Below are 27,185 nucleotides of genomic sequence, written 5' to 3' on the forward strand. Positions count from 1 at the left end.
TGACATTTACTCAGTAGAACCCTGACTTCAATTAGTTTTATTGAAAAATTATTTTGATATATAGAATCAGAAATTTATATTTTATTTTTTATTTTTTACTAGAGTAATGCATTAATATCTTATGCAACACATATGGATATGCATGAAACTTACTAGTACATAGATGATTATCATTTATAATCTATGTGTATCTGCTAAGAAACCAATTAATGTAGCAAAATTCAGTGAAATATATGTCTCTGCAGATGTCTTATTAATAAAGAGAAAATGTTTCATGCACTTTAACATTTACCTTTATGTGCCTGATCTAAATCATAAATTATGAGCCCAGCGACCCAGAATTATAGGGTGTGAAGAAATACCATACCAAGTCATCTACTTAATCATCTGATTTCACATGGAGCCATACCCATATTATTTTAGAATGACATTAGCCCGTTATGCTATTTGCAGGCCTTATGACCTTTGATATGACATTTGTTTTTCTTTCTCATAGATGGAGAATGAATAATGGGGATATTGACCTGACAAGTGATCGGTACAGTATGGTGGGAGGAAACCTGGTTATCAACAACCCTGACAAACAGAAAGATGCTGGAATATATTACTGTTTGGCATCAAATAACTATGGGATGGTCAGAAGCACTGAAGCAACCCTGAGCTTTGGATGTAAGTGACTGTAACTTTAACATGGTCAGTGTATTTAGGTGAAGGAAAAATTAGATGTCATCATAAGAGTCAGTAAGAAAAATCAAGATGAAAAGAAAATGAAAGAAAGGATCCATAGATAAAGTGGGTCTTATATGATCACATTTAAAACTGTGTGGAGAGGGGCGCCTGGGTGGCTCAGTCGGTTAAGCATCCTACTTTGGCTCAGGTCAAGATCTCACCTCTCATGAGTTTGAGCCCCATGTTGGGTTTTGTGCTGACAGCTCAGAGCCTGGAGCCTGCTTTAGATTCTGTGTCTCCCTCTCTCTCTGCTCACACTCTGTCTCTCTCTTTCTCTCTCAAAAATAAATGTAAAAAAATTTTAAAAAAAGATTGTGGAGAGAAAATTTCAAGAGTGAAGCTTCGTGAAACAAAGGCCATGTTCTGCGGGATTTTGAATAACTTTCTAAAAACTAGTTTCAGTGGAAGTGTCAAGCCATGTGTTCTCAATGGAAGCTTTTGGGGGCAGAAACCATCTTTGACATTGTAACTAACAGTTTCTGTTCTCTAAAGTTCAACTCTACCTGACAGAATCTTAATCCATAGTACTTAATTTACCTTATTAAGAATACATTTAATTAAATTAATTAAATTATTTTAAGTTTAAAATATTCTCCTTATGGAGGCAGTTGTGAAAAAATACCTTCAGGAACCTTGTGCTAAACTTAAAGATAGAAGCTATTCTAGAAGAAAATTGCACATTGAAAGAGGGGTTGGGCTAGATGATCTCCAGTATGTGATTTAATAAGTTAGCACTTAAATCCTTTGCAAAATCAATTATAGGATGAAAACCATGTTTTTTTAATAAAAAATTGTTTTAATGTTTATTTATTTTGGAGATAGAGACAGAATACAAGCAGGGGAGGGGCAGAGAGAGAGACTGAGACAGATTCTCAGGGTCCAGGTACTAGCTGTCAGCACAGATCTCCATGCAGAGCTTGAACTCATGAACCGTGAGATCATGACCTGAGCCAAAGCCGGACGCTTAACCGACTGAGCCACCCAGGCACCCTGAAAACTATGTTTTAAGAGGACCCATGTGGCAGTGATTACCAGAGGGTGTGAACAATCAGACTCAATTAATGTGGCCACAGTTGGAATATAAATAATAAACCCAGTCCTTGAAGAAACAATAGAACAATTGCATTGCATTGCATTGAAGAAAAAGGAACCTAAATAATTTTTTAAAAGGAAAGTCAAGTCAAAGGGCAGAAACATTCTGCTTTCTTTAATAATGGAATGGGATCAAGTAAAACCAATTTCAAGGTTGGGAGGAAGCATTTAAATAATGGCTTCACATGCAGAGGTTATAGTGACATTAAGTTATCATTGTTGAAATGTCAGCTAAGTATTTGAGGATAGGGTTGGCATTCAAGTGAGGCATCAGGATGAGAGATATATATCTGAAGGGCTCTCTGCAAAAAGGTAATAATTAGAATGATGACTTTTCTGAGATACAAATATATTCAGAGAGGTAACAGTTTGATTTTATAATTCACGTACTGAGAAGTAGGAGATGAGGCAGGGCTGAAACAGAATGAGCATGAGTAAAACAAATAAAGAATAAAATAGAGTATCATGAGGGGTGCCTGAGTGGCTTAGTCAGTTAACCATCTGACTTCAGCTCATGTCATGATCTCGTGGTCTGTGGTTCAAGCCCTGTGTTAACAGCTCAGAGCCTGGAGCTTGCTTCAGGTTCTGTGTCTCCTTCTCTCTCTGTCCCTCCCCCACTCATGCTCTGTCTCTCCCCATCTCTCAAAAATGAATAAGTGTTAAAATTTTTTTTAAAATAGTATAAAAAATAGAGTATCATGAAACTAAACAAAATGTGAATTCTAAGTAAACAGAAAAGAATGAAGGAGATGAGACTAAGGAAAACTCAGAATTTGAAAAGGAGAAAAAGTTGGTGACTAGGATCCTGCCATTCATCCTGTTCCTTCACCCCCTTGGAGTCCTCCCCTCGGGAAGAGAAATAGACTTTTCAAATGAGTTTGTGACTCCAAGTCACTCCTCTTTACTTATTTGGTAGAATCCTGGTTTTGTCTGAGCCAATTGTATTTCCAGATGGAAATTACTTACTGAGATTGAAATTACCTTACTAAGATTCTACCTAAACTTGAAGCAAAGGTTGAGGATATTTGTAATCTTCAGGGTTGTTAGCACACTTACGTAGGCTGATACTAATATCCAGTTGCTGGAGTTCGTCACAGAAGTCTTTTAGAGCCTATGCAAATGCCAGCGTATAAAAGCAGAATTGACTCGCACAGGCTCCACCAAAGCAACTGAGAAGTATCATACCCAAAAATGAGTTAGTAGGTAAAAGATATACTTTAATGAAAATCTCTATTGACTGGAGAGTGAATGTTTTCCTTTTTGCTTTCATAATTAGATCTTGACCCTTTCCCACCTGAGGAGCGTCCTGAGGTCAGAGTGAAAGAAGGGAAGGGAATGGTGCTTCTCTGTGATCCTCCCTACCATTTTCCAGGTAAACTAAGTTCCTCTGTGACTGTAAGCATCTGTGCAATGAACACATCAGTTTTAATTTTCTTAACAATAATGGTACATTTATGATTAAGTAAGACTCAATATCTGTCTAACCTTGTAATGTATCACTTAATAATGGTTATAGACCCTTCTAGGCTCTTTAGTCACTTGGCCCTAATTCCAAAGATCTGGAATCATATTGGTTTATAAACAACATATATGTTAGATTATGCCTTTATTAACATTCTTGTTACACAGGAGAAAGTATGATAGAATATTTACAAATTATTTTAAAAATAGAACAGTGCTGGTCAGTCATTTCATTAAAACTATTATATCTACAGTATACTGTGAATTATATAAATGCTTGAAAAGGATAAAGACATAATAAATTACTAATCTCTTTAAGGCATCTATCTGCAAGAATAATCATCCAATTTAGAAAGGGGTTAAATTGTCATCTGTAACAAGATTCAACCTTTGAATACAGGTTTTCTGTACTTTGATATGGCTAAAAGAAAAGCTATCAAGTGCTAATTAAAAGATGAACACTTTATATACTTTCATTAATTTTCATTTGCTGTTTTTATAAAATATCTTCTTGAAACAATATATAAACACTACTTTTCACAGTGGAAAAAAACAATGTTTTATATTCTAATATTATGGCATAAATTTGTCTTTAAAGACCTTCGTAGAGAATATATTCTATTACAATTATATGTATATGAAGTCTGGTTGTTTATATATCAAATATCAGTAGTTTTCTCTCTAATAAAACAGGAGAAATACTATTAAATGCTAAATATAGGAGGAACATAGAATTCAAAATGATGTAACAACCTTTCTATGAGAGAGTAATCTTTTACTATGAAGAACTGCTAAAACTACCGGGAAAAAAATTCCCTGATCTCCATAGCATTTCCCACAAACAAAGGTAATGATCATAAGTAGCCAATGACTACATTTGACTACATTCAGCACTGGATGGGCTTCATTTAACCACTCATTCATTCAACAAATCTCTTGTGAGCACCTGTTATACAATTACGTGTGCCAGGCACTTAGTATGCCTGATAGGCAAGAATACCTATTTGAGTAACACAGGAAAATCCACCTACCCTCAGGGATTTGCTACTGGAAGAGACAGCCAACAGACAAGATCCATAGTTAACAGGTATAGCTTTTCCAAGATTCCATTTGAACTACATTCCTACCAAGGTATCGGTAGTAGGTAAGCTCCAGGGTGGAAAATTAATTCAGGGAAGGGAAAGAGTAAGTGTTAAAGGGATAGCTGAACTCTTATAAGGGACAATGCCGTGAAGGTAACTTTGAATAAAGCCCTGAAGGAAATGAAGAAGCTAACAGTGCAGATGTCTGAGATAAGGGCATACCAGGCGGATGCAGCAGCAGGAGCAAGGGGTGAGAAGGGACTATGGAAGGAGATCAAGGAAGTCAGGGTGACTGAAATAGAGTGAATGAGGTAGAAGGTAGTAAGAAATGAAATTGGAGAGATACAAGAGCTGTATCACATGGGACCTTATAATTCATAGTGATTACACTGGCTTTAACTAGAGTGAGATTTTCATTGGAGGGCTTAGACCACCAATGACATTGCTTAAGTTATAGAAAGATGAGCATGGCTGCTGTTTTAAGAAAAGACTTAGTGGAAATTCATTTCTAAATCTGTTACTCAAAATAGGAGTGCAAAAGGAAAAAGATATAAAGACACAGTGTGGTTAACAATCTTCATTTTATTTTTAAAATGCATTAGGGAAGATGGGTCATGAAATTTTGGAATTTCCTATATTAATGCAGGGTCTGATTCTACGTACCAATCATGAAATTCTAAGCAAAACATTTAACCTCTGAGTCTCATTTAGCCTATCAGTGAAATCGAAGTAAGAATATTAATAGTCCATACAATATTTGAGAGAGAAAGAGAGATACCATTGCTTATCGCCATGCTTATATTTACTCAAAAAAAATATGGTAGCTTTTGGAAAAAGCACTGTTTGTCTTGGCTTACATCCAACATTTGTTCTGCAATAGCCTAGTTTGGATTATGCCTTAGCTTACTGCTAGAAAACAACAGTTTTAAGAGACAATATTTTTTTCCAGATGACCTTAGCTACCGCTGGCTTCTAAATGAATTTCCTGTATTTATCACAATGGATAAACGAAGATTTGTGTCTCAGACAAATGGAAATCTCTACATTGCAAATGTCGAGGCATCAGACAAAGGCAATTATTCCTGCTTTGTATCCAGTCCTTCTATTACAAAGAGTGTGTTCAGCAAATTTATCCCACTCATTCCACTACCTGAACGTAAGTATTTTGTTACACACTATTTTTGCAGATTGTCTGCTTATGGAGTACTTACAATATGAAAAGAAATATCCAGTGGGAAGACTTGTTGGCTGCCCATTCAGGGCAAACAGAAGATACACAAACAGAAGACTTTGAAAGTCTTGGTCATTACTTAGTTTTTCTGATGGAGATTTACATGTTAAAAGTGCCCTAAGATGGTCCAGGTCAGACTGGTTGCTTCTAGTTCAGAGAATGTGTAGGGACTGCTTCATTAGCCTAATACCCATATACTGGTTACAGTGGGAATCGCTTACCTCTGCTTTTATTCTCATGTCCATTCAAAGCTTTTAGTAACTTAATGAAAGAGAACAAATGATTAGATCAAAACAAGCTATAGTGATTATAGAATTAGGAAATAAATGCAGTTTCATTACTTTGATATTTTAAGGAACTGTTTACATGAAGCAAATTAGTGTACGTATTGCCTTTATGCTGTAAGTAAGTAGCATGGGGTATCACTACCATGATGCCATAATTGATGATCACTGACAGACCTGAATGGCATTTCCAAGATTCCAGTTGAACAGCATTCCTTATTTTAATGCATCACTTCCTAAGAAAATCAGACTTCAACATATTTGCTTACTTCCCATTGTTTTTATCATAGTCCTCCTGTTACCACTCACATCAGTGAGTTCAGGCTTCTGAAGAAATACTGGGAATTGTTGTTCACAGACCTAGGCTTGGTTCCTGCCTCTATTCTAAATAAGAAATGGGGAAAATGTCATCATATCACTGTGGCTGCATTTTTTCTACTCAAGATTGTGGTCACGTAGTTGATATTCAATAAATATTTTTTGACTTCTGGCTCTTTTTTCTCTCCACAATCTTGGAAATACTTGAGATCTACTACCTCATAGAATCATAAGGAGCCAGCATGTAAAAACTTCTATAGGTTTCTTTCTTATTCTACCCCAGAAGTTCATCTCATCTATTTATTTCTTACTAGCATCTCTGTGGAAGAAGTGTTTCTCTTCCTGTTCTAGCTAATTCTTCCAGTTGCACTAGTTCATTTGTCATTTGATTCATTTAGAGACTTCACTATATCATTTAATTCCTGCTTTTTTTTTTCAGAATCTTTATTCTCCATTCATTTCCCTCTGTGTATTCTTTTGTATTAACTGCAAACAATCTTGACAATTTCTTATTTGCTAAATCCAAAGTATACTTTTCAGTCCTGAATTTGTATGAACTTTGACACTATTGATCTCCTATGCTTCTCTTGAACTCTTCTTTCTTTTCCTAATTTTCCCAGCTCCTTCCCTCCCCTTATCTTCCACCTGCCTCTCTGACAAATTCTATGCAGTACCCTTCCCCAGATCTCCCTCCTTCTTATATTTCTCTCTAATCTTTTTTCAGATATTATTACCAATTTATCCCTTTCGACAGCAGCACTATGGAGATGAGTCCACATTCTTATGTCTAAAACTTTTCTCTTTGTTTAGGACTTAATTCTACCTACCTCCTAGACTTGTCATACAGAATGTTTTTGAGAATGTTAAGTTCAAAATGTTCCAGACACATCTGTCATCTCATGTCTAAAACTTCTAGTGCTCTTCATCTTGTTTGGTGGTATTGTCATATCTCTACTATCTCAGAATAACATTTTTAATCATCAAGTCCTGTCCTCTCCTCATCCTCCAGATAGCTAATTCAGTGGTCTGCAGCTAGTATGTAAGCACTTGGGAAGTTTGCGGAAATATACAACCCAGAAATACTAATTCAGCAGGTCTGGGATGTGACCCAGGAATTTGTAGGTTCAGCAAGCATCCCCAGTGATTACAATGAATTGGATCCTTTATCTATGAGTTGTGAAAACATTGACCCAAAGAGCAGTCCTGTTGATTCTGCCTCTGAAAGACAGCTTCGACCAGTTCTTTCCTTTTTATTCCTATTGCTCCAGCCCTCATCTGTTTTGCCTGAAGTAATGACAAAGCCTTCCTTAGATACTCTTCTAAAATTCTCTTCTCCATGTTCCATTCTTTAAAACTTCCAACAAGATTTTCTACTTAAACCAAAGGTGATATTCATATAAATTCTCTTTCCCAAACGCACTCGCAGTTAATCACCAAGGAAATTATTCTCAAAATGTTTAATGTCACAGTTTCAAGCCTTCTAGATAATAGATTCAAGCTCATCTTCAACACATATATTTTGTGAATTTTTGAAAAAATTCCCTGCATACTCCTGAAACTTTGTCTTAATATGTTGTTTCCTCAACCCGAACTGGTCTGGTGAATTCAAATACTCTTCTTGCCTGAAATTCCCGTAGGCCCTGCATAATCAACCATCCTCCTTAGCTGCCACCCTTTCAGACCACTTATTTTTGTTTTGACTTGTATTTTCAGTCATTGTGTATCTATTTGTCTCTCTAGTACCAATGAAGTGCAAAGTGCCATTCATACTATAATCTTAAACCATGCATTTTGCCTTTCTGAGCCTGTTTCTGTGACTGTAAGATTGAGGGAATAAAGCATCTCTCAGTATAGATGTGCTCAATACATTCAATAAGGTAACTATATTGATAAGCACAGTGTTGTCTGAATAAACACTTTTCTTCGTTCCCTCTCTCCTTCCCTCTTTTCAACTTATTTCCCTTTTGCCATATGCATGTCTTTCTTCTTTTCTCCCTCTTTTCTCGCCTGGCCTCTTTCTTTTACACTCTTCTCTCTTCCTTCTACCCTTCTCCCTCATTTCCCTTGTCCTTTCTCTTCCTTCCTGAGTCTCATTTAGCACCAGGCACAGTGTTTCACACATTTTTTTTTTAACGTTATGACAAAACAATCATGTTATTCCTTATTGGGTGACTATACAAAGGAACAATTTTAGAATTGGGTAATGTTAGAAAAACATAGATGACGCATGTTGCAAGGAAGTCACTAGTATATATAATGCCACGTTTACCGCAATAAATCGGCCGGTTCAACACACTGCTGTTGTCTCTGTCCATTTGTATTTTAGTTTTAGCTTTTTATTTTAGTTTTTTATTTTCCAGTGTTTTATTTTAGTTTTATTTTCTTTTCACCGACGCCGTTCTTCCTTTGGGAACCCCTGGTTGCTGGAGCTGGTCTCTGGCATGGGCTTAGTTAACATCTTGGTACCATTTGTAAAATTGAGATGATGAGGGGCGCCTGGGTGGCTCAGTCGGTTAAGCGGTCGACTTCGGCTCAGGTCATGATCTCGCGGTCCGTGAGTTCGAGCCCCGTGTCGGGCTCTGTGCTGACAGCTCAGAGCCTGGAGCCTGTTTCAGATTCTGTGTCTCCCTCTCTCTGACCCTCCCCTGTTCATGCTCTGTCTCTCTCTGTCTCAAAAATAAATATTTTTTTTTATTATATGAAATTTATTGTCAAATTGGTTTCCATACAACACCCAGTGCTCATCCCAAAAGGTGCCCTCCTCAATACCCATCGCCCACCCTCTCCTCCCTCCCACCCCCATCAACCCTCAGTTTGTTCTCAGTTTTTAACAGTCTCCCATGCTTTGGCTCTCTCCCACTCTAACCTCTTTTTTCCTTTTTTTTTTTTTTTTTCTTTTTTCCTCCCCCTCCCCCATGGGTTCCTGTTAAGTTTCTCAGGATCCACATAAGAGTGAAACCATATGGTATCTGTCTTTCTCTGTACGGCTTATTTCACTTAGCATCACACTCTCCAGTTCCATCCACGTTGCTACAAAAGGCCATATTTCATTTTTTCTCATTGCCACATAGTATTCCATTGTGTATATAAACCACAATTTCTTTATCCATTCATCAGTTGATGGACATTTAGGCTCTTTCCATAATTTGGCTATTGTTGAGAGTGCTGCTATGAACATTGGGGTACAAGTGCCCCTATGCATCAGTACTCCTGTATCCCTTGGATAAATTCCTAGCAGTGCTATTGCTGGGTCATAGGGTAGGTCTATTTTTAATTTTCTGAGGAACCTCCACACTGCTTTCCAGAGCAGCTGCACCAATTTGCATTCCCACCAACAGTGCAAGAGGGTTCCCGTTTCTCCACATCTTCTCCAGCATCTATAGTCTCCTGATTTCTTCATTTTGGCCACTCTGACTGGCGTGAGGTGATACCTGAGTGTGGTTTTGATTTGTATTTCCCTGATAAGGAGCGACGCTGAACATGTTTTCATGTGCCTGTTGGCCATCCGGATGTCTTCTTTAGAGAAGTGTTTCACACATTTTTGATGCTCTTTAAGACTTCTTGAAAAAAAAATTTTTATATTTATTTTTGAGACAGGGAGAGACAGAGCATGAACAGGGGAGGGTCAGAGAGAGGGAGACACAGAATCCGTAACAGGCTCCAGGCTCTGAGCTGTCAGCACAGAGCCCAACGCGGGGCTCCAACTCACGGACCGCGAGATCATGACCTGAGCCGAAGTCAGCCACTTAACCGACTGAGCCACCCAGGTGCCCCTTGAAAATTTTTTTTAGTGAATTGAGTAAAATTAGTTACACAGCTTGAGAATGAGTCAATATGATTGGAAATGCTTGATGAAATTTATGCTATATACATACTATGCATAAACAAATAAGTCTATGCATTGTGATATGATCAGATAGTTCCCAGTACTTGAGAAATGTCTTCCATACTGAAGTAATTCTATCAAAATTACAATATTGAAAAAAAAAAAAACTCTTTTCATTCTGCCTAATAATTAGTGGATATTTGTATTTTTCTTGATATTAGGAACAACAAAACCATATCCTGCTGATATCATAGTTCAGTTCAAGGACATTTATGCATTGATGGGCCAAAATGTGACATTAGAGTGTTTTGCGCTTGGCAAGTAAGTATACTTATATTTTTTATTAACATATATAGAAATATATTAATTTTTGTACCATTTAGGAAATAAATGATGTAAGTGTTTAGCTATAGAGAAACAAAGTAATTTACTTTGAAATGTTGTGGACCCTTAGCTTTTGTTATCTCCTATTTAAAGTCCCGTTCCTGATATCCGATGGCGGAAGGTCCTAGAACCAATGCCAAGTACTGCTGAGATCAGCACCTCTGGGGCTGTCCTCAAGATCTTCAATATTCAGCTAGAAGATGAAGGCACATATGAATGTGAGGCTGAGAACAATAGAGGAAAGGATAAACACCAGGCAAGAATTTATGTTCAAGGTAGACATGTTATTTTAATTTTCTGTAAATTGCATCAGTATCTTATTTATAGCCATTTCCATACTTGAAAAGCTAGTATATGATAGTTTAAAAACAGTGATGTATCTTATATTATGCAAAAAGGTGAAATATTTATCCATCTAATGAAGTCACAAATATGGCTTATAAAAGTTATAAACTTCTATTAGCATCATACTAACACCAATGGATTCATAGTAGTGTTCTTGATAATTTTCTGAAAATACAATTGATGTAACTTGTTGACTCCCTTCCTTGTTCTTTTTTTCCCCCAGTACCTTTTTATTTGTAGAAGAAACTATGCATTATGACTCAGGCTAAGCCACTGACTTGCAAACTCAAGTATGCTTCAAAATCACCTGGAGGGCTTGTTAAAACACAGATTGCTGGTTCCCAGAGTTTCTGAGTTAGAAAGTTCTATTTAGGGCCCATGAATCTGTATTTCTAACAAGTTCCTAAAAGATGCTAATGCTACCAGACCAGGAGCCACAGTTTGAGAACCTCCTTTTTTCCAAAAGAGGAAAAAAAGAATTTTTTTGAAGCAATTTTCTTGGTCAAGTGTTTGATTCAGACACACGCACACCCACACACACGCACACACGCACACACACACACTTATATTTAGGGGGATAGAATGTTGTTTATCAGGGACCACTTGAAACTTTTCAGGCTGAAATTATTTCTGTATTATTGTACAATATAAAACTTAAAGATCACAACTAAGCAAACATCTAAGGTTTCAGTAAGCCCATTCATTTAAAGGATAAGCATCCATTGAGTGTCTACTCAGAGACACACACTATGACAGGAACAAGTGGAACTAGATAAGAGAAATACTCTCTCTGTCCTCTGTCCAGGATTCATACTGTTTTCATACTATATACAAACCTCTACATTTATACCAGTATACACAAGCAACTGAACATATGCCTCCATACACATGTGAGAGCCAAACTGTGATATCAGAATGGAGAAGGGGCATTGTGGCCCCTACCCAGACCCAGGCCTCTGTCTATACAGGGATGAAGTAAGTGCCTCCAATGACTTAACACATGAAGTCTCACCACCACCATCCCATAGAATTCACCAGGATTAGGCTCTTTTTGCCTTTACCCTGTTCATTCTATTTGGCACAGAAAGCCACGCACTCCAGGCCTCCCTTATCATCTGAACTTTAACACCTACACAGCTCTGCACATGTCCTTCTCAGTCTCCATCTCCTCCCCATCCCTAACTTCTGAAACCTTTGTACCATACTTTCCACAACACACAGGCTGCTGTCATCGCAATCTCCTATATTCTCAACTTCTCTGTAACTTCTACTCTGCACTTCTCACTTAGCTAAAACATGGTTCTCCCTTAAAGACACTGCTTCCCCTGTAATCCTCTCAGGCAGTGGCTAATTTTCTTCCACAGCTCTCATTCCCTTTGGCTTGCAGTATACCTGCTCTTCTTGTTCCATACACTGTTTCTAGACTACCCTCCATCTCTTTTCCTTTAAATGTCCAGTTAACTATCTGTCAGGACAAACCCCCTCATTTCTCTAAGGATTTTGCTCTTGGCAGCTCTTACAAACCAGAACACTACTCTTGACATTCTTAGTGACATCAAAATCAACTTAGACTATGATTATCTTTAGTAGTTTGGCCTCTCAGTTCTATTGAACTCCTCTTCCCTAATGATCTTGTCTGTCAACCCACCTGAGCAACCCGTTCCCATGGCCACACTTCAGACCTCAATGTTACCAAAAAGTACAATCCCTTTATTTTTTTAATGTTTATTTATTTTTAGATAGGGGTGTGGGTGCAGAGAGGGAGAGAGAGAGAGAATCCCAAGCAGGCTATACATTCAGCATGGACCCAATGTGGGGCTTAATCTCATGATCAACTGTGAGATCATGACCTGAGCCAAAAACAAGAGTTAGACACCTAATAACTGAGCCCTCCAAATTACAATCCCTTTATCATCTCAATTTAACACATTTCTTTCAAACCACTATTTCCTATCTTTCTAGTTCAGTCTCTCTAATACCCTTGGACTCTACCAGGAACTAACCAATTAATCTAGCAACGGTTTAACATTCTTTCACTTCCACTAACCTCTACTACCTCTTCCCTAAACCTGTGATCATTCATAACTGTTCCCCTGCACTCCTCCACAATGCACTCACCACCTTCTCTTTTGTCTTACTACCTTTGTAAAAGGCCAACCCCGGAAAAATCGAGGTTTTTGCCTACAGTACCTGAACCAGGGGCTTGAATATGACTTGAGATAAACATCACCATACTTATTAGAGCATTTTAAATTATTCATCACTAACTTCAACTGGGCCCTTGGTGCTGCCTGGAAATTATATTTTACTTCCACAGGCCCACTTAGTCTTGCAGTCCCTTGGATGACCTACTCATGCCTTCACAGTTTACTTCAAACCCTAACACCTCCTCCTTCAAACTTACTCTCAGCTGATAACTTGGCTTCTTCTTTCCCTGAGAAAATGAAAGATCAAGTTAGAACTTCCACAGGCTCCCACCCCACATCTATCCAATACCTTTACCCATATCTCATTGCTATGGATTCAGCTGCTATCTGAGGCCGACACCTCTACTCTGTGCTTGATTGTACCCTCCTACTTCCTTAAGGCTGTTGTTCCAGCAATTCCCTCTCCGGCGAAAGTAATCGTTTTTTTCAATGGATCATTCTCATCAGTGTATAGTGGCTCTTGTTTCCTACTTCTTTAAAATATTTTTAACTCTGGCTGCTGCTCCATTTCCCTTCTTCTTGTCTCCCTGACAGATTTGTCTATACTTTCTAAATATGCTGTGGTCAATTTTTCTTCTTTTTAAAATTCACTCTTGTTTGAGTCTCATACCTACCTCCCTGCTGGAATCTTGTCTTGATCACCAATGACGTTATGTTGCTGAAGCAAATGGCCACTTCGCAGCTGTGTCTTACCTGATCCAGCAGCAACAGACGCCCCTGTTGACTGTGCTGTCCTCCACCGTCCGCTCTCTGTGCTTCGCATCTGGGATCCATACTTTGCTAACATCCTTATGCACCACTTACATTCTCCTCCTCAATCCATATGCCCTTCGAACATGGGAGCAAGCAGAGTTTGTCTCTGAAAATCTTCTCTATTTCCTCACAACCTTGGTGATTTCACCTATGATCATGGCTTTAATTAGGCTCTAGCACCTGAAAATTCTGACCCAGATACTTTCTTGGAACCCTAGACTTGTATATTCAGTACCCCAACAAAATTCACTTGATACATATCAAGTATACATAGGTGACCTCCAGAAGAGAGGAAAATTCTGGTTAGAGTCTTACATTACATTTTTTAAATAAAGCTGGCATTCTACCAGGTTTCTAGTGCTTATAGATCTGTTTTTATTCGGTGTACTAAGAAAACTATGATCCAGGTTTTTAGCCGAGTAGAGTTCTAAACTATCTAATGTCTAATTCTTTAGAAGAATCAAGGTGACAGCAGATATTTGTAAGGGAATCTTATTAAGGGAACTATTATTATTCCTTTACTAATGAAACACACTCAGTTTTTATCTTTTGGTGTAATCAAACAACCAGTTTACAAAATTAAATCATAGTCAAGCTGATTCCATTATTTATTCTTATTGTATTTTTTAATGTGATATCTTGTGTGTTAGAGTCCAAGGCATGAAAGGTGCTCATATTCCTGTTTTATGTATTGCCAAGATTGTCTACAAAATAAAACCTCTCTCAATTAACATTCTTATCAATATTTAATTTTTATAACTGTCTACATATGTTACCAAAATGTAATGATAAGTGAAAATATACTAAATCAGATTATTGTGTTATAAATACACACACGCATATAATCTTGATGGGATTATATCTAGTGAGATCATAAAAATGTTTTATACTCTTTATTATTTATATGTATTAAATACTTTCTATAAGACATGTATATTATTTTGTCATAAAATTAATATATCAAAGTTTTCTTTTTTAAAGAAAATAAAATACTCTCCTCCACTCACAATTAATTCTCTATTCCTACCTCCTTTATTTTATATCAATTTATTTACCTACAGCTATTTATTTATTCATTCATTTATTTATTTATTTATTTATTTATTTATTTATTTATTTATTTATTTATGAGAGAGAAAGAGGGAGCACAAGTGGGGGGCGGCAGACAGAGAAGGGAACACAAAATCTGAAGCAGGCTGTGTCTTGACAACAGAGAGTCCAATGTGGGGCTTGAATTCACAAACCGTGAGATCATGACCTGAGCCAAAGTCAGAGGCTTAACCGACTGAGCCACCCAGGCACCCCTACGTACATTTATTGAAACTATTTAACTTAAATACTCAAAAAAATGTCATAGTGTCCATTTGCTTGCTCTCTAGACATATTTACTTGTGGTATGGGAAATACTTAGCAGTTTTCTTTAGCTACCAGATCAGATGAAATGATGAAGCTGAAATTAATTTCACTAAAGCATGGATTTCACCAATTATAGCTCCTGTATGTGGTTTCTAATATTGAAAGAGTAATTATGTGATCAAGGCATTTATCTAATCCTACAGTAAAATGTGACAGTGACCACTAGGTGAACGGTACATCAAAAGGAGGACACCTGAGGAAGTGGAAAAAATTTTGATTCTTTATTCCAAAAGAAAATACTTAGTGTCATACTCAATGAAGCCATAATTTAAAAAAAAAAATTAATGTTTATTTATTTTTGAGAAAAAGAGAGTGAGCAGGGGAGGGGCAGAGAGAGAGGGAGACACAGAATCTGAAGCAGGCTCCAGGCTCTGAGCTGTCAGCACAGAGCCTGATGTGGGGCTTGAACTCACAAACAACGAGATCATGACCTGAGCCAAAGTTGGACACTTGACCAACTGAGCTACCCAAGTGCCCCAAAACATAATTTTTTAAAAATGTTACAGGTGAGAAATTTTTTTTTAATTTTATTTTTTAATTTACATCCAAATTAGCATATAGTGCAACAATGATTTCAGGAGTAGATTCCTTAATGCCCCTTACCCATTTAGCCCATGCCCCCTCCTGCAGGTGAGAAATTTTTAATTTTTTAATGTTTATTCATTTTTGAGAGAGAGAGAGAGAGACAGAGTGTGAGCAGGGGAGGGGCAGAGAGAGAGAAAGACACAGAATCTGAAGCAGGTTCCAGGCTCCGAGCTCTGAGCTGTCAGCCCAGAACCTGATATGGAGCTTGAACTCACAAACCGTGGGATCATGACCTGAGCAGAAGGCAGATGCTTAACCAGTTGAGCAACCCAGGTGCCCCAAGACATATTTTTTTAAAACCTTAATTGTCATTTTGAAAGATTTAAGTTATAAGAAAAGATAAATTAGTGTAGTGTTACTCATGAATTAGCTTTCTAACAACACATGGTTCACAAATAGGAAAATAATTATGAATTGATTATATTTACTTCATGTTATAACAATGTAGGATAAAATTTACCTGAAGACCTATGGGGATGCAATTTCAACGGCTCTAACGCTGGTTTTATGGCATATATAATATCTGATGTATTCTCCAGAAGATCAACCAAATGTGACATTTGCATTCTTGAGATTATTTTGAGTGTTGAGATTTGAGTCTGACACTTACAATGTTCTTTAACTTTCAGCGTTTCCTGAGTGGGTAGAACATATCAATGACACAGAGGTGGATATAGGCAGTGACCTCTATTGGCCTTGTGTGGCCACAGGGAAGCCCATCCCTACAATCCGATGGCTGAAAAATGGATACGCGGTATGTATGTTCAAGCATTTTGCGTTTCTTGAGTCCATACTCAGGCACCATTTCCAGTGGTCCTCAGATAAATTTAGCAAGAGAATCAATAGAGTAAGGGTATCTTGGCCCTAAAATTAAATAAATAAATAAATAAGTAAAAAAGTCTTCTAACAAAGGCAAACAAGGAAGTGAACAATAAATTATCTTCTTTCAATTTAAAACAACTTTTCTGCAATCTTATGTCTACCTTCTCTCTCTCTTCCTCTCTCTCCTTATTTTGCCCTTTGTTCCACATTTTGCCCTGCTTCCTACTTTTCCTTCTCTACTACCTGATATTGTCCTCTTTTTTTTGGCCACTATTTCCCTGACCCCACAGAAACAGAGGTAAGAGGGAAGGTTCTACTTTTAGCCCTGGGGACAAGTAGCAGCAGTGGGGCCCTTCTGTACCTTCCCTCTGTAATCTCCCAGCTGGGCCAAGAGGGAAAAAGTGGACTCCCAGCTCTGTAGGATGAATAGAACAAGAGCCACTGGGCATGGTAAGTGGGTTTTAAACCCTACCGTATCTGGCTTAGTTAACAGTGGGGGCAAAATATTGTACCTGAATGAAAAGGCAAACCGGCCCAGACTTAAATAAAAGCTTTTCTGTTAAAGTTGATCAAGGGAATGTATTTTGCTTTGTCTTCTTTTCAGTATCATAAAGGGGAGTTGAGACTGTATGATGTGACTTTTGAAAATGCTGGCATGTACCAGTGCATAGCTGAAAACACACATGGAGCCATATATGCAAATGCGGAGTTGAAGATCTTGGGTCAGTATCATTTCTAGTTTCTGATAACATTCAGCAAGAAAGCACCACATTAAACAGTGATCATAAGGGTTTCTGCAGATCATATTTGATTGTATGTTGGATCGCTAAAGGTGACAACTTTCAAAATGTGGTTTGGAACAGGGTGATATTGTTGTTTTATTTCCCTTCTTTCATTGGAGAACAGTAAATAAGTTAGAGGCAGCATGGAGTACAATAATTTAAAAAAATGATTTACAGGTAAAGCAAACTTTACATACGCCAGTTTTTACAAGTCTTATTCTCTCCTATGTCTGGGCTGTTAAATACTTCCTGAAAATCACATTGTGGTGATTGATGCTTCCACAAGGCATGTGACCCAGTCTCAGATGGATCTTCAGCACTTGCTAGTTATAGCAGTCTTTGGATCTCATATCCTACAATTGATATTTAAAATCCTCAGGACATTCCTCAAGCTCTTTACTCCACCCTGACTCCTTCTTTGGTATCGCTTTCTTACTCTGCCATAACAATTGAAACCCTTTGAAATAAAATATATCAATTTCCTATCCACATTCAAAAGTATGTAAATCTTTACTACATTTTCCCCTTCATGTTCTTCATCCAGAGGCGTGAGTATCTCTCCTCTCTAAAACAGGCATACCTTGTCTCGTTTCATTGCATTTCACAGTACTGCGTTTTTACCAATTGAAAGTTTATTGCAATCCTGCAGCGAGCAGGCATATTTCCAACAACATTGGCTTACTTCATGTCTCTGTATTACATTTTGGTAATTTCACAATATTTAAAACTTTTTCATTATTATTATATTTGGTATGTTAATCTGTAGTCAGTGGTCTTTGATATTACTATTGAAACTGTTTTCAGGCACCATGAACCAGGCCCATATACGAGAGCAAACCTAATCAATACATGTGTGTGTTCTGACTGCCCACATTCCTTCACCTCGAGCCTCCCTATTCTCTGAGACACAGCAATATTGAAATTAGGCCAGTCAATAAGCTTACAATGGCTTCTGGGTGTTCAAATGAAAGGAAGAGTCAGACATCTCTTACTTTCACACAAAAGCTAGAAATGATTAAGCTTAACGAGGAAGGAATGTCAAAAGCTGAAATAGGCTGAAGGCTAGGTTTCTTGTGCTAACCAGTTAGCCAAGTTGTGCATGCAGAGGAAAAGTTCTTATGATTAGAAGTGCAGGTCTAGTGAGCACATGAATGATAAGAGAACAAAACAGCCTTATTGCTGATTTGAAGAAAGTTTTAGTGGTCTGAATAGAAGATCAGATCAGCCACATTATTCACTTAAGCCAGAGCCTAATCCAGAGCAAGGCTCTTACTCTCTTCAATTCTGTGAAGACTGAAAGAGGGGAGGAAGCTGCAGAAGAAAAGTTTAAAACTAGCTCAGGTTGGTTCATGAGGTTTAGAGTAGAGAAAAGAGGAAATGGCTTCACAGCTGACACTTTTGTTGGGGACTAATGTGGCTGGTGACTTTCAGTTGAAGCCAATGCACATTTGCCATTCTGAGAATCCTACAGCCCTTAAGAATTATGCTAAATCTAATCTGTCTGTGCTCTGTAAAGGGAACAACAAAGACTGGATGACAGCACATCTGTTGACAACATGGTTTACTGAATATTTTAAGCCCTCTGTTGAGAACTACTTATCAGAAAAAAAAAAAAAAAAAGATTCCTTTCAAAATACTACTGCTCCTTGACAACACACCTGGTCACCCAAGAACTCTGATGGAGATGTACGTGAGATTAATGTTGTTCTCATGCCTGCTATCACAACATCCATTCTGAGGCCCTTGAATCAAGGAGCAATTTCAACTTTCAAATTTTATTATTTAAGAACTGCATTTCATAAGGCTCTAGGTGTCACAGATGGTGATTTCTCTCATGTCTCTTGGCAAAGCAAATTGAAAAATCTATGAAAAGGATTCACTATTCTGGATACCATTAAGAACTTTCATGATTCATGGGAAGATGCAAAATATCATCAACATGGGCAGGAGATGGGAAGAAGTTGATTCTAACCCTCAGGGATGACTTTGTGAGGTTCAAGACTTCAGTGGAGGAAGTAGCTGTAGATGTGGTGGAACTAGAAAGAGAAATAGAATTAGAAGTGGAGCCTGAGGATTTCACTGAATTCTTCTAATCTCATGATAAATCTTGAGCAGATGAAGAGTTGCTTCTTATGGATGAGCAAATAAAGTAGTTTCTTGAGGTGGAATATACTCCTGGTGAAGATGCTGTGAAGATTGTTGAAATGACAACAAAGGATTTAGAATATTACATCAACTTAGCTGATAAAGCATGGCTAGGTTTGAGAGGATTGGCTCCCATTTTGAAAGAAGTTCAGTGGTGAGTAAAATGCTATCAAAAGGCATCACATACCACAGAGAAATCTTTCATGAGAGGAAGAGTCAATCGATGGGGCAAGCCTCATTGTTGTCTTTTTTCAGAAATTTCCACAGATGCCCCCCCCACCGCCAACCTTCAGCAACCATTACCCTGATCAGTCAACAGCCATCAACATGGAGGCAAGACCCTCCACTAACAAAAAGACTATGACTCGCTGAAAGCTCATATGATGGTTAGCATTTTTTAGCAATAAAGTATTTTTAAATTAAGGTATGTACATTGTTTATTTTCAGACATAACGCCATTTGCACAGCGAATAGGCTATAATATAGTGTAAATATAACTGTTGTATGTATTGGGAAACCAAAAAATTCATGTGACTCACTTGTGATTTTTGCTTTATTGGGGTGGTCTGGAACCTAACCTGGAATATCTCTGAGGTATGCCTGTAATCCCTTTACCTCTGCCCTATATTCATTTCTTTTCACTTACCCTGTACTTGATATGAACAGATATCTCTTCTCCATGTGCATATGTGTGTTCATATCTTTCATGCTGCCTCTCCTTTTAATCATGTTTTATTCTTGAATTCTCTGCTTCTTTGGCTTTGGAGACTCCATGCTTTCATACCTCCCAGATTATTTCTTATTGATCATTTTTATTTTTTCCTCTTTACCCTTTCCTCTGCTCAGTTAGAAATCTTGCTCTCAGATTCCATTCTTATGGTTTCATTCTATTCTGTAACCCACTTTTTTCTCATATTCTATATTATTATTCCCAAATTATTATTTTCAAATTTTTAGAAATCCTTGATAATTTCTTCTTCTTCCATTAACTATCATTGATTCTTTATATCACTGGCTCAGGTTTTTATCCGTAGCGCAATATAAAGCTTCCTAATAGGAATGTTCATCTGGTAACCTCACAGATAACCCAGACTTAGTGTGTCTGAAGCTATAATCCTTATTTCTCACTCACCTTATCCTGAAAAATTCTGTTCTATAGAATGACATAATTCATTACATCTTTTATTTCTATCACATCTACTAAATTTCTCAATGTTACCCCATAAATCTCACATTCTCCTTACTTTCATTACAACTACTTTAATTAAGGCCTTACTGTAATGTGTCCTTTTCATTTTATTTTAATTAGCTGTCATCAGCTTTAGTCATGTTATAAGTAATGAATCTAGATGTAGCCAGGCTTTGTCTTCTACAACTGATTACCAAAAAGATAAAGCAGTGACTATAAAGTGTGGCCTATTTTATTATTGCTACACCAAAGGGAAATTCTTTAAAATATTGCTATCAGGGGCGTCTGGGTGGCTCAGTTGGTTGGGTGTCTGACTTTGGCTCAGGTCATGATCTCACATCTCTGTGGGTTCAAGCCCCGCGTCGGGCTCTATGCTGACGGCTCGGAACCTGGACCCTGCTTCGGATTCTGTCTCTGTCTCTCTCAAAAATAAATAAACATTAAAATTTTTTTTTTTTTTTTTTTTACGTTTATTTATTTTTGGGACAGAGAGAGACAGAGCATGAACGGGGGAGGGGCAGAGAGAGAGGGAGACACAGAATCGGAAACAGGCTCCAGGCTCTGAGCCATCAGCCCAGAGCCCGACGCGGGGCTCGAACTCACAGACCGCGAGATCGTGACCTGGCTGAAGTCGGACGCTTAACCGACTGCGCCACCCAGGCGCCCCAAAATTTTTTTTAATTATTGCTATCACTATAAATTAACACTAAAAAATATGAAAGAATATATAAAACTAACTTTAAGAAGAGTTGAGGCCTTCTTAATTTTAATTTTCCCAGTCTCTTGTTATAATGCTGAAGATCATATTCCATTTATTCCCTCCAAGGTAAAAATTCTTTGCTGATATATTTAATCTACTTTATTTGGGTATCAAACAAACATTCAGGCTCAGGCTTCATACCATATTTCTTTATTATGAAATACAATAAAATAGTTTTGACTCTTATACAAGATATGAGGTGACTTTGAATGTTTTTCCAAATGTTAGCTTTTTATTTTTTGTTAAAATTTACTTATCATGCTATGTTACAAAATAATAAGAAAATTCAACAGCTCAGGATGAAAGATCTCTCCATATTCAAGCACAAAATTTATCAGTAGTTTAATGGCTTTTATTAAACAAACTGCTTGAGTGTTTTCAGCCTTATAGTAATGTTTCTGGGCATCTTTATATTTGTTTGAATCAATTTTTGTTTATTAGCTTTAGAAACAATGCTTCTCTCTATATATATTCCTTTGCTATCTAGGTAATTCATTTATTCACCCACCAAATATTTTTTGGGAACTTATTCTACACCAGATACTATTCTTTTTAATAGACACAGTAAAGAATGATAGACAGGGGCGCCTGGGTGGCTCAGTCGTTTGGGTATCCGACTTCGGCTCAGGTCATGATCTCGCGGTCCGTGAGTTCGAGCCCCGCATCGGGCTCTGTGCTGACAGCTCAGAGCCTGGAGCCTGTTTCAGATTCTGTGTCTCCCTCTCTCTCTGACCTTCCCCCATTCATGCTCTATCTCTCTCTGTCTCAAAAATGAATAAACGTTAAAAAAAAATTTAAAAAAAAAAAGAACGATAGACAAAAAAAAATGCATGTCTTCTTAGTTTGGGGACAAATATTCCCTCATTTACCCACTTCTAAAATATGTAGGAACATAGTTTGGATTCTTTCACTATAAATTCAGATACTGGATAAGTATGAAGTCATTTAAACAACTGTATGAAATCAACTTTTTTCATTAAAACTCAGACTCAGGAAAAATTCTAATTTTCTAAATGAATTTAGGTTTTTAAAATATAATTCCATTAAACTTTCTTTCCTATTTGACAAGCAATATGTCACCCAGAATATTTATTGAGCCTCTACAAAATTCTACACACGGAGTTAGGTGTACAACACAAGTTGGTTGGTTACTTGTTTGTTTATTGTCAGTTATCAAAACTCAGCCCAAAAGAACAATGAGATAAACTAAATCCTTGCTATAAAAGTGTGTCCCACAGAGCAGCAGCAGCAATAACAGCACCTGAGAGCTTGTTAGAAGTGCTGAATCTCAGGTCCACACCAGGCCTACTTAATCAACATTTTACCAAGATCATCACATTATTTTGATGTACAAATAGAATTTGAGAGTCACAGGACTAGCAGATGACAAGCTAATATCTGGACAAAGATATACTTGGGCCTGGAAAAGCCTACAGAATGGACACAGTTACATACAGAGACTGGATGTATAGAAATAAATGGATGCCCCCTCCGCCAAGAATTCTGCTAGAATACAAGGAAATTGAGAAATGAGCCAGATGTGGGAGACCTAAAGAAAAATAGAGCACGTCATCACTGAAGTAACCTTTTAAGAGGCTCTGTATCCTGTTTTTCGTAAGCTCTGTACTTTGACATAAGGAGAAACTATAGGTGAATCATGTACCCTTCAATTAATTGCATCCATCACTCCCATGGATGTTTGCAGGTAGGTGTGAAGGCAGACATATGTTCATTTTGGCATCAGAGCGTCTGCACACAGTTGGTGCTCAAGAAATGTTTGCATACTGAAGGGGGAATCATATTGTTTAATTAAAAGAGGATGCTGGCAAATCAGTAGGAAAAAGATTCAATTGTGAATCCTACCTGATACTGCCTATGGCATCTTTGGCAAATTATATAATCTTAATAGATATCAGTTCTCTCATTTGTACACTGGAGACAGGTCATTCGAAGTATGGTTGAGGGTATTAATTATGACCGTATGTCGATATTAATAATGATGCTCAATATAACTCCAGTCTTCCACCTAACTTCCTTTGTGCAATTAAGTCAAAATAATTAAGTTGGATGTTACCTTCAAGGTAAATATGTATATAGCAATTGATTGTGACTAAAATTCATAATAATTAATTCTGTTAACAGCAAGATTTATACATTTAAAATGGGTGAATTTTATAAGTAAAATATACCTCAGTTAAGTTACTAAGTAAAAAAATGTATGAATACTAGGTATGAAATATTTATGGTCATATCTGATAATATTTGGTGGGATTAATGTTTTCTGTTGATTATTAATCAAAAGAATAAAAGATGCTATAGAAGAAATGTTTTATTTTCCCTTTTTAGTGAAAGAGAAAAATAATCATTTGTTTCCTTTTAGCTTTGGCTCCAACTTTTGAAATGAATCCTATGAAGAAAAAGATCTTAGCTGCTAAGGGAGGAAGGGTCATAATTGAATGCAAACCTAAAGCAGCACCCAAGCCAAAATTCTCATGGAGTAAAGGGACAGAGTGGCTCGTCAATAGCAGCAGGTCAGTTCGGAAACTAGAAATCCAATTGCAATGAACTATTTGGCCAAGTTCATTTAAAGAGGACTTTAAAGAGGACTTATGTAAATGTTGGCTGTTCTAACTTTCCTCTGCAGAAGGCACTGTAATTCTAAGATAAACAAAAGTAAGAAATACTTACCCTTCACTGTTATCTGTGATAATCAAGGTTCAATTTTTAGGCTTCTGTAATTTATAAGAAATTTAGAAAATTGAGACTCAGGGAATTTTGGTTAATTGCCCAAGTCCTGAGGGGGGAAAAAATGAACAATGGGAAATAAAATAGGATCTCTGACTTACTTTTCCCCTAACACGGACTTCTGTATCCATTTATATTTGGTTTAGTTTTATGAAGTTAGCCCATTAAATATTTCAGTAGAAAAAATATAAAGGTACATTTCAAAGAATAAATCACCCCTTCCCATCTTTTAAAATAAATTGGAATTTCTCACCTTCCTAACAAGTAAACGATTACCAATGTTTTGGTAGCTTTAGGATAAAATATAAAGCATGTGACTTCATAATATTTATTTAAAAGCACACTGAGGGGCGCCTGGGTGGCGCAGTCGGTTAAGCGTCCGACTTCAGCCAGGTCACGATCTTGCGGTCCGTGAGTTCGAGCCCCGCGTCGGGCTCTGGGCTGATGGCTCAGAGCCTGGAGCCTGTTTCCGATTCTGTGTCTCCCTCTCTCTCTGCCCCTCCCCCGTTCATGCTCTGTCTCTCTCTGTCCCAAAAATAAATAAACGTTGAAAAAAAAAATTAAAAAAAAAATAAAAGCACACTGAATGGTTTCTATAAATGTACTAGGAGAAGATAAGGTAATATTGAGTATGGAGAAAAGAAAGTCAGGATAGGAAATGGGTTGTGAAAGTGGGGGAGAAAGAAATATTATAGGCAATGAAAGGACTATGTACAAGGGCCCTGAGGCAGAGAGTATAGGATGGTGAAGAATTTAAGAATTCTTAGGTTTCTGAGGTTTTCCCTTAGGAGAAAGTGGAGAAGAGTTTTAAGAGATAAGATATAGTAATCCAGCTCATCAATAATGTTTTCTAGGCTAGGGGGCTTGGACCCCATCTTTGAGTAACCAAATCTGTTAAAGACTTAAATAAAGGAGAAAAAGATGTAGTTTTTGCATTCAAAAAGAATATTCTAGCAAAAGTGCATAAGACAGATCTTCTTCACAATAATAATTTAAAAAGTAGGTAAGATGGGTATTATTATGTCTATTTTGATGTATCTGAAGCCTGGAATGGTTAAAGTAAACTTTTGAAAGTATGTTGATAATCTCCAAACTGAAACTTCAACTTGGGTCATATTGACATGGAATGAACATATGCCAACACAGTTCTCTTATTAGGATGGCCACAAGTGTGGCTGTGTATGGGACAGAGATCGAGATGGGGGGGGGGGGATGGTAGGGAGTGCACAAGGTCAGTAGTTATTTCCACAAGCACGTTAACTTTTAAAATGAATAGATTTGACTAAGATTTATTAAGACCTTAGCAAAATGATGCTAGCAGAATCATTGTTAAAGGAAGAATTAATTTGTTCAATTTTCTGCCGAAACATTAATGATCAGACAGTGAGCAATGCAGAGACTGTGACCAAAGGGTAAGTCCCTTATCTAGGTACTTAGTTACCCCTGCAATAAACTTGTGGCACAGCATCGCCCTCAGCCTCCCCACCCCCGCCACTAACTTTCTCCCCTAAATGAAAAAAATCTTGCTCTGATTCTGATGAGGACCAATGTCATGAGCCTTTCTGACCAAGGATTTCTCAGAACCTGGTTTCATGGCCTTGTTTTTCCTAAATATCAACATGTGTTCAAAAAAGGAAAAGAAAAAGGATATTTTCCTAAATATCAATATGTGTTCTAGCTCCTAAAATCTTACCATTTTAATCTTGTCAGAATATTTTTAGTCTTTGAATCAAGTTGTATTACTTCTTGACAAAAGACTCTATAAATCCAATTTTTGCTCACTGCTTTAATCCATTAATTTTTCAGATTATAAGCACCATTTTATAATAGATACAGTATTTTACATAAAAATAAAGTTCAATGTGGTAAGATAGTATGCATTAAGAAAAATTCAACTAATAAATTGGTTTTAGAGAAATAAAACATTTCTGTTTAAAAATAATATTCAAGGAGCACCTGAATAACTGTCTTTCAGCATAACTGTAATCTCATTCTGATTAATAAACTACAGAAAATGGTTCCACATTACAGTTAGCCACACTTGATTAGTGGCTTGTAAAATGGTTTATGTGATATTTCCTATCAGTAGAGAAGAAACATACATCTTGATAAATTGTAATTAGGTTCTCAATTGTATGATTTTACTTGGCGCTAAATGATATACAGTTTACAACAGAATTTATTTGTAGTTGTTCATTTCATATTAATGGACTGCTATCAGCTCTAAAGTGATCTTTATCTGAGCCATTTATGTGAGAGCAACTCCAAAATTCTTTTCTTCTCTAGAGTTAGTATTCTTTAGCAATTAACAAGTAAAATGAAGGTTATCCTGGGGTAATTTTGGCAAAAGTGAGTGACTAATTTATTAAAGACCAAGTAGTTCCTAGTTTATTGGACTACTTATCCATATCAGATTATCTGAAAATAAGGATAAGATCACTAGAGTTTGATCTGCATTGATTTAAGAATGGGGACCATTAGGGGCTCCTGGGTGGCTCAGTCAGTTAAGGGTCCGACTCTTGGTTTCGACTCGGGTTTCATGAGTTTGAACCCTGCATCAGGCTCTGAGTTGGAAGTGCAGAGTTGCTTGGGATTCTCTCTCTCTCTCTCTCTCTCTCTCTCTCTCTCTCTCTCTCCCCTTCTGTCTCTGCCCCTCCCATACTCATGCTGTCTCTGTTAAAATAAATAAATAAACCAAAAATGTATTAAAAAAATAGGGACCATTATTAGAGAAAAATCAAGTTAACTTACCATGGTAATCCTTACCAAAAATTAATTTTAGTATCACGAAATAAGTGCCTGAAATAATAGGTGAAATGAGTGACATAAAGAAGAATATTCTTTGGATATACTAAAGGTTAACTGAGAGCTAATGTGAGAAAACAGAATAATAGTGTGGATTCTAGAAAGAATGATTACTGTTGTTCTTTCCATTGCATATTGGCTATAATTTTCATAGCTTCCTGCAAAATAATTAAATGATAGTGCAGTGGAACATTGGCTAAGGGCTCACATTAGATTTTAGTGAA

At 37.1% G+C, this 27,185-nt stretch overlaps 1 protein-coding gene and 1 long non-coding RNA gene across 5 annotated transcripts in view; both read left to right on the forward strand.

Annotated features, from left to right (window-relative positions):
- Window positions 1–27,185, forward strand: part of CNTN1 (contactin 1) — a 365,054-nt gene that overhangs the window by 203,401 nt on the left and 134,468 nt on the right. For all 4 annotated transcript variants that reach the window (XM_045466117.1, XM_045466116.1, XM_045466115.1 and 1 more), the window contains 8 exons: window positions 497–669; window positions 3,098–3,193; window positions 5,314–5,520; window positions 10,245–10,344; window positions 10,501–10,682; window positions 16,343–16,467; window positions 17,140–17,257; window positions 23,792–23,942. In XM_045466117.1, coding sequence (XP_045322073.1) covers window positions 497–669; window positions 3,098–3,193; window positions 5,314–5,520; window positions 10,245–10,344; window positions 10,501–10,682; window positions 16,343–16,467; window positions 17,140–17,257; window positions 23,792–23,942 — 1,152 coding nt within the window. The remainder of the gene's footprint in view (window positions 1–496; window positions 670–3,097; window positions 3,194–5,313; window positions 5,521–10,244; window positions 10,345–10,500; window positions 10,683–16,342; window positions 16,468–17,139; window positions 17,258–23,791; window positions 23,943–27,185) is intronic.
- On the forward strand, window positions 17,264–19,885 carry LOC123591621. The gene is made up of 2 exons (XR_006709429.1): window positions 17,264–19,616; window positions 19,718–19,885. It is a non-coding gene; the product is annotated as an uncharacterized LOC123591621 (long non-coding RNA).

The sequence above is a fragment of the Leopardus geoffroyi genome, chromosome B4, assembly GCF_018350155.1.
Source record: "Leopardus geoffroyi isolate Oge1 chromosome B4, O.geoffroyi_Oge1_pat1.0, whole genome shotgun sequence".
NCBI classification, from domain to species: domain Eukaryota; kingdom Metazoa; phylum Chordata; class Mammalia; order Carnivora; family Felidae; genus Leopardus; species Leopardus geoffroyi.